General features: G+C 34.8%; 1 protein-coding gene and 1 long non-coding RNA gene across 2 annotated transcripts in view; one reads left to right on the forward strand and one right to left on the reverse strand.

Moving 5' to 3' along the window:
• Positions 1-14533, reverse strand: part of LOC143223311 (uncharacterized) — a 22832-nt gene continuing 8299 nt past the window's right edge. The window contains exon 2 of the mRNA XM_076451143.1: positions 1-2089. Coding sequence (XP_076307258.1) covers positions 1137-2089 — 953 coding nt within the window. The 3' untranslated portion in view covers positions 1-1136. The remainder of the gene's footprint in view (positions 2090-14533) is intronic.
• The window catches only part of LOC143223312 (uncharacterized), a 25994-nt gene continuing 15731 nt past the window's right edge, over positions 4271-14533 (forward strand). Inside the window, exons 1-2 of the long non-coding RNA XR_013012817.1 lie at positions 4271-4458; positions 7133-7226. This is a non-coding gene — a long non-coding RNA (uncharacterized LOC143223312). The remainder of the gene's footprint in view (positions 4459-7132; positions 7227-14533) is intronic.

The following is a 14533-nucleotide window of genomic DNA, read 5'->3' on the forward strand; positions in this document are numbered from 1 at the left end:
TTCATATAACATTTTATTTAAAAGTCTTGTCTACGGAATATTTCTGTACATCATTACTGAAATAAGAAAGTACCATCTAGTTCAAGTTCTTGTTAAAATACAATTACAGTTAAATACAAGTATTACCTTCCATGGTTATTTCGCAAGACACAATGTTTGATTTAGTTAAAGCAACTAAGAGCAAAGTTTTCATATTTTTAAGATCAAATGTCATCAACTGAAACGTTCATTATTAAATTGCTCAGGAATTACCAACTGAAAAACATCCATTATTAAAACACTCAAGCATTATCAACTGAAAAACATCTATTATTAAAACACTCAAGTATTAAAAACTGAAAATATGTTTAATATTAATAGATATTGTCTGTTAATAAAATTATCATAATTATTCATTATTAAAATTATCATGTTCTTTATTAATAAGTATTGCTTATTTTTAAAAATATTTAGGTGTTACAATAATACGTTCATTAATAATAGGTTTGTTCATTACTGAAATGCTCTGGTGTCATCAGGTGAAAGTCGACATTGAAAACTTACGATTTACGAACCGAAACGTCGATTATTAAATTATGTATTATCAAATGAAACAATCATTTTTAAAATATTCAGGAATTATCATCTTAAATTATAATTTTTAACAAACTTCATGGCATTTTAATATCAGGGTATCGGACAGTAATGGTTTCAAAATATTTGAGCCGAACCACACAGCAAACAACCCGTGAATCACTGTAGTAGTAAATTGTTGTTTTAAGAAAGACTTTAAAACATCTCGGACGCTCTCGTGGTCAACTTTTCAATAACCACGACGAACAGTTAAGTACTCTAAGTTAACATCAAAAGAATCCCATTCAGGAGACGAACCACACATGAAATTCCATGTGGGTTGTTGTTCTTCAGATTAAAGCCCTCCAGAATATCAGAGGGACTTTTGATCAAGTTCTTTTAAATGGTCTCGATGAAAAGCTAATGTAGACTAATTAGAGGAAGGGATGTTGTTTACTATATAGGAACATCGTGTGGAGTATAGGACGTATAATGAACTGGATATTTGGCTCATTTGTCCATCTGAACAGTGACTGATGATTTGGAAAGGCCTAGGAGTAGGAGCAGAGAAGCTCCAGAGACTTTCAACCACAACCACATTCCGTGACGATCATATCGTCAAGCTTTCCCTCTCGTCGTTGGCTGTGGCTGTCAATCACCTTAACCATAAGAGGTTTCCTTTTTTTGGAAGTACAACATAGTCGGGGGATCTTGTCTTTCATGATTCTCCGCAGCCTGTTTTGAAGCAAGGCATGCCTGTTGAGAACATTCCTATACCGTTTATTGCATTTTCCTTTGCATACAAATGCATCAAACTCTTTGGGTTCAATAATAGATTCCCAGCCGGTCCCTTTGAGAGGTATACTTTGGAAGGATACTTTCATTTTATACCGACAGCACCTTTTCGTCTTTTTGCCATGGGTACAATCCATGGGATACCGTTTAGAATGACGAATATTTCTCGGTAAGCGACGCGATCTTTCTGAAAGTCCAATTTCAAGGATGGCCTTACTAAGAGACTTGTCAAGTGTAAAGTTTTGTTGGAAGAAAGATCTAGCTTCTAGGGAATTGTTCATTGACATAAATACAAAGTCACAATTACTACACACAATCTGGAGTTCGAATTTCGACTCTGGTTCGGTTAACCAACTTTCCACAGCACTGGACACGTCAAATGTTTCCCAGCCTTCTGGTCCTTGTAGGTCTAACTTGCGGGACGTGACTAGAATCTGTAATTTGTGGTTTTGTCCCACGGATGTGTTTATCAATCTATAGACAGAAACCAATGGCTGAGTATGGTTATTTTTTATAGGATCCATTCTTTCCTGGTATTGGTAGGTCAAGATATTGGCTTTTGTAAAGTGTATACTGTTGTTGAGGGTAGAACGAAGTGGGAAGTGAAAACTAGATCCTCGAGATCTGTAAATATGCAAAGATGCTGACGTGACAGAAAAATTACTGGAGAGCTCCTTCACGTTTGGTAAAAAATACACGTTCAACAGTTTAAAATTCCTCGTGTCCATCTGTGACAATGAACCTGAAAAAAGAATAAAAGCAACCTTACTTGTGGATAAAGTGTGGAAAAGGTCCAATATGATTTACTTTCAATTTTATTTTTAGAACTATAAAGTCACACTGATAATACAAATAGAACATGCGTAATTTAAAAAATGAATTTGTGACCTAAAATAAAATACGAAAGTTTCGTGATACAAACCAATCAAATATTACAGAGAAGTATCATATAATTTCAACTTAAATGTAAGCAGAAATATTAATAAAATCTTAGATGAAATTGTTAATTATCATAAGAGTTCATCAGTTTGAGAATAATTCGGATTCTTGATTCTCTTAACAGAAAGCTAAAATTTTTATATTGTTCATAGATGGCCCGGCATGACCAAGCGTGTTAAGGCGTGCGACTCGTAATCTGAGGGTCGCGGGTTCGCATCCCCGTCGCACCAAACATGCTCGCCCTTTCAGCCGTGGGGCGTTATAATGTTACGATCAATCCCACTATTCGTTGGTAAAAGAGTAGCCCAAGAGTTGGCGGTGGGTGGTGATGACTAGCTGCCTTCCCTCTAATCTTACACTGCTAAATTAGGGACGGCTAGCACAGATTGCCCTCGAGTAGCTTTGTGCGAAATTCCAAAACAAACTTGCTCATAGATACAGTAGGAAAGTCAACTGGTTTAACACGATAAATGTCCAAAGGCTTCCTAACTTCACGAGTTCAAAGTCCAACTATTGAAAATCATGATTATAACATATTTAGAATACTGTTAAGCAAAGGGGTCATTGATTTGGTTATTTTTCTTGATTATATCAATTGCAGGGCTATTTCATATGAAATATGTAATGAAGCTCGAATGTTTTACTTTTATCTACTTTCAGTGGTAGTAAATTCTTTATAAATCGTATCTTATATCTGGAGTTTCCCAGTGTGTCGACGGTAAGTTTTTCAAACTCAATGTTAAAATAATTCGATTACTCGTACTAAAACGAAAAACCAACAAGTAAAATAAAAAGAACTTCGATTTACCAAGAAGATTATCACTTTTTGTTTTCACACGTTTGCTGTTTTTTGTGTGTTTGGATTTAAGCATAAAGCTCCAAAATGAACTAGTTTTCAGCGTTGTAAGTCCGCGGACGTTGATTGGTTGGAATTAAGTACAAAAATATACAATGGACTACCCATGCTCTGCCCACCACGGGTATCAAAACCCGATTTTAGCGGGGGAATTCCACAGATATACTGCTTTGCCACTGGAACTTGATTCCTTAGTGTCGATAATTTATAAAACAACAAATTATTATTATTATTATTATTAAAATGTGCAATTAATTTTTTACAACTTTCTAAACTTAAATTAAATTTCATCTTTTATAAACATCCATGTCACAAAAAAAGTTAAAATGTAGTGTTCCGTGGAATGAAGACGAGAAAGTTTTGTTTTTGCTTTCTTTCAGAACACAAAAAACAATACATGAAAATTCATATTATTTCCAAAATGTCCACTCATTTCATGTGATCTAAATATAAGTGTGTGAAAGAATTTCAAACACAATGTTATAGCGCCCGTAGGCCATGTTGAAATCCTAGCCAGAGGACAACGTGAGACTATAGAGGATGAACAAACGTGCCGAAATGAACTTTTCTAGTATCAGGCTTCTGTCACCTTTATTCATTTACTGTTGTTCTTGTTTCTTCGCTAGTCAATATCCAGTTTAAATCGGCTGCAGTGTTTACGAAATAAATTCGTAATTTAGAAATATGTAACCAGATAAATTCCCGCCAGTAAAAAAGAAGACAGATTCTTGGAATTTATGCTATCTTGTTAATCCACAAAAAAGTGTATTCGTTCTTCGATAAATTATTTATGAAATTAGAGACCACACTAAGACGAAAAGTGAACTTATCTTTCTAACTAAGATGAACTATTGAATAGTGTTTCGGTTAGATATTTAGAGTTTGTCGAAATAACTCCTCGCGGTCCAAATTAAGTGAATAAATCTGTGTACAGTAGATGGATAAAATAAAATCTACAATTTTTTGGAGTTTGAAGGCCTACGTCTCACTCTTTCTCTCTCTCGCATTATCTGCATAGGTGAGCATGTTGTTTGAATAAGGGGAACCCCCTATTCATGAACGACCCAGCTATCATGTGCGGTGCATACAGGTTACGGAATGTTGTCATGGTTCCTGGAAGTGGGATATCATATTTTCTTTTTTACTCAAGAGTCCTTGTAGGATTTGATCGTCACTCCACTGCTCTTTAACATTACTTGGAATCTGTGGTACATTGTCCTTGTGAACGGTTAATTTAAGAGGAAACAAAGTGGATTTGAAGACGTAATATGTTGATAACCGACGTTAAGAAGTAGAGACATCCTTCAGTTCCAAAGGTTAGAGAATTATTGTATTATACTTAAACCCGAGTCGTCATAAAAGAAAAGAACGGTTAAAACTGTTAGATTACACAGAACATATTTGGTTCGTCGAACACATGCAATCACGTTTTAGCACTTACTTCATTAAATATAAACCATAACTTTATAACACAATTATTTTAATTTTACTAATGGGTCCTACAGAATATTATAAAAAATTGGACTGGTTTCTGTTAAGCACAAAGCTAGAAAAAGTGTTTCCTGTGCTCTGTCCACCACGAGTATCGAAATCCGGTTTCTAGCATTTAAGTCCGTAGACATGCCGCTGTGCCACTGGCGACATTATAAGAAATATTTGGATATGTTAGATGTCGTTTATTAGTATCATACGCGCACAAAGAGTATTCGAACAAAGTTGAAATTATCCTCAACTTTCGGAAAATCCCCCGGTTACTCAGCGGCAAGTTAGCAGACTTATAACACTAAAATTCGGGGGTTCGATACCAGTAGTCACAAATGAAGATAAACTATTGAATAACTTTGCATTTAAATATGAAAAAAACTTTAAAAATTACTTAACACAGGTACCTTCATCATTACCTTCAAGTAAATTCATCATAAAAGTCTAACTTTAAGCACTTTAACAGCGACAACGTTTTTGTATAAAGTATAAAGCCCCCTGCTAGTACAGCGGTATGTCACCGGACTTACAACGCTAAAATCAGGGGTTCGATTCCCCTCGGTGGGCTGAGCAGATAGTCCGATGTGGCTTTGCTATAAGAAAAACACACACATAAAGTATAAAACTAAATATGGCTCATTAGTTTAAAACCATTCTCATCTACAACATCCAAAGGCATTTTACATAGTTGGTTGTGATAAATTACACGTGCCTATACGTATCAACGATCAAATATAATAGTACTAGGCTCAATTATAAAATTTTCTCCCCATCGTATCGTTTTGTATAATTGTGTTCTGATGCTGATGCTTTATTTTTATTGTAAAACTATATACACGCTGTTCATCGCGAGAAAGCGAACGTCGTATTTTGACGTTGTAAGTTCGTTCGTTCGTTTGTTTGTTTTTTGAATTTCTCGCAAAGCTACACCAGGGCTATCTGCGCTAGCCGTCCCTAATTTAGCAGTGTAAAACTAGAGGGAATGCAATTAGTCATCACCACCCACCACCAACTTTTGGGCTACTCTTTTTACCAACGAATAGTGGGATTAACCGTCACATTATAACGCACCCACGGCTGAAAGGGCGAGCACGTTTAGTGCGACGGGGATTCGAACCCGCGACCCTCAAATTACAATTCGAGCGCCTTAACTACCTGGCCATGCCGGGCCTGTAAGTTCATAAATATACCTTTAACACACTGGATGACACGATTGTGATAATGTTGGTAATTGTAAGCAACCCCGTACACGTCTTTTTTTAAAAGAAAATATAGATGCTATATGCTCTTCAGAGTGTATGTTTTGTTATAGCAAAGCCACATCGAGCTATCTGCTGAGTTCACCGAGAGGAATCGTACCCCTGATTTTAGCGTTGTAACTCCGTAGACTTACCGCTGTACCAGCGGGGGACATGGTCTTAGAAATATCTTTAAAAGGTAGAGCTACTTCATCGTTGTTTGTTATAGACCTTAAAAGAACAAAAATGATCTCAAATTCTTAGAGAGTCGTAGCATAAATAGCACTTAAAACTAAACTTCACAACTATAGCATAATAAAGATATTTCTATACAAACAAAAAACACGTAAACTTTGCCACTGAAAAACAATAAATAACATTTTGAACGAATTGATTTAACGTAAGCAATAATTACATTGTTTCTTTGACGTATCTCAGTTTTTACTTATTTTAGAATTTGATTTTCATAAAGCGTATTTATTTGGGGCCTTCAGTGCTAGATTTTTATCTCATACACGATTGCAACACTTTAATTGTATTTGAATTAAATACCTATAATTGTTTCCTAGACCTCTTTGATTACATGACGTAATAAGAGCTATAAAAACCTTTGCAGCTCGTTTATAGGTGGGCAAGTGCAAGGAATGGGGCCTAACTACTTCACGTAGGAACCTGTGGTCACGTAATACTGTAATTACGTAGTAAGCCGCCAGGGTGTTTCCCCGAAAATGGCCTAAGGTTTTCACAAATCACAAAACATCTGTTGTTTTTTTTCCATTGTTGAGTTTTTTTTAACACGGGTGCTTTAAAATATCAGTTACGTTTGGAGCGAGGAAAGGGTGGGGGATATAATTTTTAGAGTATTCGCTAAAATTTGATTTAACTTAAGCAATAAATATTTCCCAAAACATACAGTTTCTTTACTCACAGTTCAGTTTTTGTTTATTTCAAATTTTGATGTTTATAAATAACATCTTTAATTATAATTTTCAGCACCTGATTGATTTTCTATAACACATATAAACAAATGCATACATATATATATCATATATACACACAGAGAGAGAAATAAAACAAGTAAATAAGTGGAATGTTCCTAGTTAATTGTATTTCTTACACATATTAATACTTACAGCTTTGTTTTGTGTTATAATGAGTATTTCCATCAAGCGTAAAAATAGTAAAAACTATCTCATTTCATATAAACTTCTAAAAAAGTAAGTTTTCCTTTGCCCAATATTTAATCACTACTTTTCCTTTTAAACTTTAGGAAAAAGAGCCAGTCCTCGAAGAACACGAAAACTTTTAAACATATCAACCAGTTGGGAATGTTAATCTAATCGCTTTGTTAAAGTAATGAAAAGGTTGGTACTTAAAAAAAAAAAAATGAATTCAATAGTTATCTTGTGCGGGATTAATTTGTTTTGTTTTTTTTCTAATTTTTGTGTTGGACGCTTGCAGCGTCACCTACTGTAACATGGTTATAAAAGTGTTAATATAATATTGTGAGTATTGCCTAACTGACAATTGCTATAATTATTGTTGTCGTGCTACTTTTAATTATAAAGAAAGGAATTAAGTGCGGCCGTCTTTCGTCTAACGATAAATGACCATACATCACACACACACGTATGTATATGGTTGTTTAGGGTAATGTCTCCTGTTCACGTTCTATCTTATGTAAAAGTTCGAGTTCGGTTACTTCTGTGATTTAAGATTTATACAAACTAATAGGAAAAATCATGAGTTAACATTAAGTATTACCAGGATTTTTATTTTAGATGTCACGTTTCTACATGCAATAAATATTAATAAAATTAGAAATGACCATTTTAATTAATATGGATGAGGTGTTGATTTATATAGTACAAGGCCACAATGAATATTAGACAGGTTTGTGTGTGTGGAATTAATAATTATTTCTATTATTGGCCAGTCAGACTCAGAGTTACCATTCACCATTTTCGAGTTTCAGCCAGTGTTATTAACCTTATGTCACGTTTTACAAGAATAGCATGAAATACGAGGTAGGTAGTTAGTTATCACTAGACATGTCTGATTAAAGTTAACACACACACTACATAAACAATTAAAAATAATCCAAATTTGTAATATCTATACAATGAAAATAAAAACTGTTTTTATAAACATATGTTGATCACCCCTTTAATTCATTGTTATGCAAATGAAATCAGTCAAGTTATTGTTTGTTAGTTTGTAATTAAGCATAAAGCTACACAATGGGCTATATGTGCTCTGCCCACAACAGTTATCGAAACCCAGATTTTAGCGTTGGAAGTCCGCAAATATACCGCTGTACCACCAGGGAGCATGTCAAGTTAAATGCAAATCATTGGTCTTTCAATCTACATTATATATATATATATACACGTGTATAGTGTTCTCAGATAAATGTGTTACTTTGGCATGGATCACAGAGTTTCAAATGCTTCATAAACCATGACAAAATCTTTAACAAGTTATCTGGATAATGTATCCACATGAAGAACCATCAACTGCATGGCAACCAGACAATCACAGCCTCTTGTTGGGCACCGACTATAAGTGTTCTCAGGTAATTGTTTTTGAGACTTATATAATCGCTTATAACGTTCTACGGTAGCACTGTGTTCCTTATAATAATAAAGAATATTTTTTATCACTAGTGCAACATAACAAAATATTATTCAGTTTATATCAACCTCTGTAGACATTAGTGTTTTCTTAATTAACCCAACAGTTGGTCACTTATATTTCCTCTCAAACAGAACGAGCGCGACCAGTGATTAGCGTGCCGAACTGTGGATCCAAGGTTCCGTGGTTTGCTCCCTACAACCGACAAAATAAATTGCGCTCCACTCTTATGGGCCGAAGGTGTGTTATTAAGTTTACTATTTGATTGGAGTAATTTATAAGTTGGTGGTGAGTGGTGTTGACTGTCTAACTTCCCTCCAGTCTATTACTTCAAAGTTAGGGGACATATACCCCTTGAGTAACATTGTGCGAAATCTAATAAACACAAGATTCAATTAACTAGTCCTCAAGGTTCGTAATAATTGGAACGTAGTTTAGTAAATTAGTTAAAATAAGAAATAAAACGGGTAATTCAAACTCAGAAATAATTCACCACTGAACCAGTGCTTAATTAATTCCCTTTTTTTAAATGCGGAGTTTTGTTTTCCATCTTCTCAACTAAATGTAGGACGGTTTCCAAACCAATGGCATGATCACTCGGATACCTGTAAAAGGAGCACAGTTATACACAGTTCACAGGCAACGGTAATATGTTGATTCTGAGTCATAGAGTATTTGCTTCGAGACTGTATCAGATATTCCCAACTGCGACTGGACGTCCTTTTTATTTTATATATGGCTAGAGAAAAGTTAAAAAAGGCAGGCCTGATGGTATGTCAAACATTCAAAAATATGCATCACGCTCAAAGAAAACTACAAAACACCTCGCTTACAATTATTTTAGGAAAACATACAATGCACACAACAATACATAACACAGTATTTCTTTAATACATGTAAGATGCGTTTTACCCTGCATCTAGATAACACGTGTTATACACATTTGAAGAGTCAGGCCCCAATCTACGTACCAAAACGTGATGCACGTTACATTAATGGAAGTTTAGTGTTAGCAGAAATGTGCATTGGTAGACGTAGAAACTGCTAAATCCTACGGATTAGTGTCATTATTTTCACACATTCGTAATAAACACATCCTACAACTCTTTGTACTCTCACATGCTATGTGTTAAACGGCCCTAACATCAGAGTTAATGAATAGTGGTGTCCTCTCCCACCATACTCAACTGGTATAATATTCTTTTAAGAAAATAAGACTTGACTGGATGAAGGGCGCCGCGCGCTTTCCAGATTTTAATCCCATTGAACATCTATCGACAGATTTTGAGAGACGCATCATGTTCAATGTAATCAATTCAGACATAGTGTTTCACAAAATGCCTCAGGGTCGAGATCTCACTATTTTATCAATATTTCCGTTTTAAATATGCGTCTCTTAAAAAGCATTGTTACTCTTACTGTTCATGATGGCCATCAAGAAGTTTTTTTTTTGTAAAAACATCTCTATCAAATGTTTAGTTAAAAACATAAGCCGCATAATAAATCATTAGGATTTAAAGTCATATAACGGATCATAAGATGCCTAGGTTACAAATGAAGAGGCGCTTGGCAATCTTTGATAAATGATTTCACATTGTCATACTCATAGCTAAGGTGGTTAAGGCACTCGACTCATAATTCGCGGGTTCGAATCCCCATAACACCATACATGCTCGCCCTTTCATGCGTGGAGGCGTTTCTAATGTGACGGTCAATTCCACTTCTCGTTGGTAAAAGAGTAGCACAAGAGTTGGCAGTTGGTGGTGATGACTAGCTGCCTTCCCACTAGTCTTACACTGCTAAATTATGGACGGCTAGCGCATATAGCCCTCGTGTAGCTTCGCGCGAAATTAAAAATACAGACAAACAAACAATGATAGATACCAATTATTGTTTGTTTTGGATATTGTAAACTGTCTTATAAAGACTGTTGTATACAGTCTGTCCAAAAATTATTTATTTCTAGCTATCTTAATAAACTAAATTAAAACACCTATAAAAATATACCCTGTTCTTATCTTCCTCAATAGATAGTTTCAATTCTTGACTTTTCGATCTTAGGCCTAATGTAGAAGTAAATATTGAATGTTTCAAAACAAGACCTACTGGTAAGGGAGATAACAGAAGTGTTTTTTTATCAAATTGTATATTAATATGCACAAGTAATAATTCTGTTATATCCAAAAATCGCACAATGGCAATAGTGTTTTTAGGTTTCTAGAATTCATATTGATTACGATATTTTTAAGCTTAAAGAACTGGCTTTTGTTTTGTTTGTTTGTTTGTTTGGAAATTTCGCACAAAGCTACTCGAGGGCTATTTGTGCTAGCCGTCCCTAATTTAGCAGTGTAAGACTAGAGGGAAGGCAGCTAGTCATCACCACCCACCGCCAACTCTTGGGCTACTCTTTACCAACGAATAGTGGGATTGACCGTCACATTATACACCCCCACCTGGGAGGGCGAGCATGTTTAGCGCGACGCGGGCGCGAACCCGCGACCCTCGGATTACGAGTCGCACGCCTAAGAACTGGCAACTGTAATAGTGTTGTAAGGTTTAAAACATAAAATAACAATAATAACGTAAGGTTTAACGCCCCCAGTGGCACAGCGGCATGTCTGCGAACTTAGAACGCTATAAAACGGGTTTCGATACTCGTAATGGACAGATAACACATATCCCTTTCTATAATTCTGTTTAAATACAAACAAACAAATTGTAAGATTTCGACAGAAAATAATAATGAATAAACAACATTGTTAATTTACTTAGTTTACAATAATACTGTTAAAATTTAGATTTGTGTAATTTGAATTTGCAACATCTTTTGACAGTAATTTCACAATATTCAATTTCTGTACTACACATTGGAGCAAAATACAATTTAATACTAAAAATAAACGACCTTAATACATCAGTGTTTGTTATTTATCTCTTAATCCTTACTAAGAATAAAACACAAAGCGTAACAGGCAGCACAAAGCTTTATACTATCAGTTACGATTTGTATTTTAGTGAAACACTCTTGAAGAAACTGTAAAATGAAATGTTCAGTGTATACCTAAAGGACCAACTTAGTGGTATATATGCGAGCTCACAATGCTAAAAACTGGGTTTCGATACCATTGTGCAACTTTCATCTTACTACACAATACTAATTAAAAATAAATAAAAACATAGTGTTTTAAGTCGTTAATGTCTAGCAGGTTAACACGGTCATATTCATGGGTGAAATATTTTAAATTCCAACTATTGATTAATTGTTGGAATATAATGCAAAGTGTATTAGAAAAGCTACAGAGTTTGAAAATATCGTCCGCAGTTTACATGGTTTTTATCTTAAAGTATTTATTTTGGGCCTGGCATGGCCTAGCGCGTTAAGGCGTGCGCTTCGTAATCTGAGGGTCGCGGGTCCGCGCCCAAGTCGCTCTAAACATGCTCGCCCTCCCAGCCGTGGGGGCGTTATAATGTGACGGTCAATTCCACTTTTCGTTGGTAAAAGAGTAACCCAAGAGTTGGCGGTGGGTGGTGATGACTAGCTGCCTTCCCTGTAGTCTTACACTACTAAATTAGGGACGGCTAGCACAGATAGCCCTCGAGTAGCTTTGTGCGAAATTCCAAAACAAACAAAACAAACTTAAAGTATTTCATAGTCAAATGACTTAACTGCAAGTAGTAACAAGTAGTAAGGAAAGGTTTAACACATATTCAAAAATAGGCTTAATGTTAGGTTTAAGAAAATTGAATAATATTCAATACAACCTGTTGATATAATAGTTAGTCTTAGAGAATGTACTGTAACTGCGGCATTGATTTTTAGTGGACTTTAACTGTTGTCTGTTGGATTTCACAAAGAACTTGTATATACAGGAAGAAAAATAGATTGTTTATTGAAGCATATGGTTAATAACAGTTTCTACACTTACTCGGGTATTAACACCGGAGTCCGAAGTCTAACACAACAGCGTAAAAGATTTATTTCCTTAAGGTGTCTCCTGACGGTTTTAGCAAGAGGTAAAGAATTTACTGAATACAAACCCAATTTTAGTTGATTTATTTATTTGCTGCCTTTAACAAGGAATTTTAATAATTTTTACCTATGTACTAATTTTTCTATCTGATCATTTTCTTTTAATTACTTTTGTTTTTAGTTTTGCCTCTACTTATACGAGCTTATTTATACAGTCAAACACAAAAACGTTTGTGATTCTTTTTTCCACATATTGTAATATTAGGTAAACCAATTCAATAATATTTAATATAACCTGCTGATATAATAATATTGGTCAATAATGTATTCTAGCAGCGATATTCATCTTAGAAATTACGAAATTCCACTACTAATCTAACTCGATGCTTATGAAAATCGCGTGTTACAGTATAAAGCAGATGGCCTCACATATCGTCATTGAAAAATAAATAGAACTGTTGACGAATAGTGACAACAATATTACATGCCGTTGGCTATTATCTCTATATAAAAGTAATGGTTCAATACAAATATTATTGTCAATCGTAAATGAGGCCAAAACACGTAATTGTTTTTGAAATTTTGAAAATGACCTTTTTACAAAAACAAGTTAACTGCAGAAGTTTTATCGAATATAATTATTAGGCCTATCATATGTTTAAACACTACGTTGTTTAACCTGGTCCATCAGAAAAATGCATTATGAAAATAGCCTCGCGGACCTGACGAAATCTGGATTGAGCGAAATGTTTCGTCGGCAACGGATATGACAAATCTAGTGCGGTTGGAATATTATCATTATATACTCTTTTAATTCTTGAACATTCGTAAAGAACTAGATAGGATTTTGTTTGTTTGTAATTAAGCACAAAGCTACACAATATGTTATCTGTACTCTGCTGACCAAGGATATCGAAACGCGGAATTTAGAGTTATAAGTCCGCAGACATACCGTTGTGCCATTGCGAGGGCAACTAGATCGGAAATGTAGTGTTTAAAAATGTGTGTTTGTGTGTGTGTGTGTGTGTGTGTGTTTTCTTATAACAAAGCCACATCAGGCTATCCGCTGTTCCCCTCGGGGCTCAGCAGATAGCCCGATGTAGCTTTGCTATAAGGAAAACACATACGAACACTTGTGAATATTTCTCATCTTAAAATGATGCGCCCCCTAGCTAACACATAAATTAAAATATAGCTTATAACAGATGTAATAAGAGAGTTCTTAAATTTGTTTTGCATTTTGAGCAAAGTTGTAAGTGGGTTGAGTGCGCTAACGGTCCCTAATTTAGCATTGATAGTCTAGAAGGAAATCAGCTTGTCAATACAACCCATCTCCAGTTTTTGGGCTTCTCTTTTACCTTGATTATCCGTTACATATTAATGCCCTTACGTCTGAAAGAGCTAGCATGTTCAGCGGCCTTTACTTAATTGAAGTGAAAATTCATTACAAATACAAATAATTAATGATCGACTGCAGATTTATCGAGTAAGGTTACTGAGATGTCGGAACCGAAGAGGCAAGTTACCGTAGTATATTATTAATTTAGGGCCTGAATATCATTGAGTTATCCTAAAATTTTGCTGACAACAATTTTTAATTCATTCATATAGTCAGCTTACTTTGGCAAATTAAAAAGAGACTACTTCAGTTTTTCGGCAAATCGTAAACAATACGCTGTTAGTAACTTTTGTGTATCTGTATAACGTGCACAATATATGTAAAAACTTGAGAATTTAACAACTTGTAAATAGGAATCTTAAAAAAGTAAGTAAACAAGACTGAAAATACTACAGGCATTACGTACTCAAACTACAAGCCCATATTTGAGCTCCATTGTGTTACCTAGAATTACATTTGGTAGAGTCGAAATAGGGATTTGTAGTTTGAATAAATAATATCCACAGTATCTTCAACCTTGTTTCCTTACTTTTTTTACTATCCCAATTTCCAGATTGTTAAATTCCCGATTTTTTTTTTATTTATCATGTTTACTGGATTTCTTTATACTCAACTATAGTTAAAGGATTACTTGGTATATTAGCTAATTTTATACATTGTATTGATAA

This window comes from Tachypleus tridentatus, chromosome 8 (assembly GCF_004210375.1).
Source record: "Tachypleus tridentatus isolate NWPU-2018 chromosome 8, ASM421037v1, whole genome shotgun sequence".
Taxonomy (NCBI): domain Eukaryota; kingdom Metazoa; phylum Arthropoda; class Merostomata; order Xiphosura; family Limulidae; genus Tachypleus; species Tachypleus tridentatus.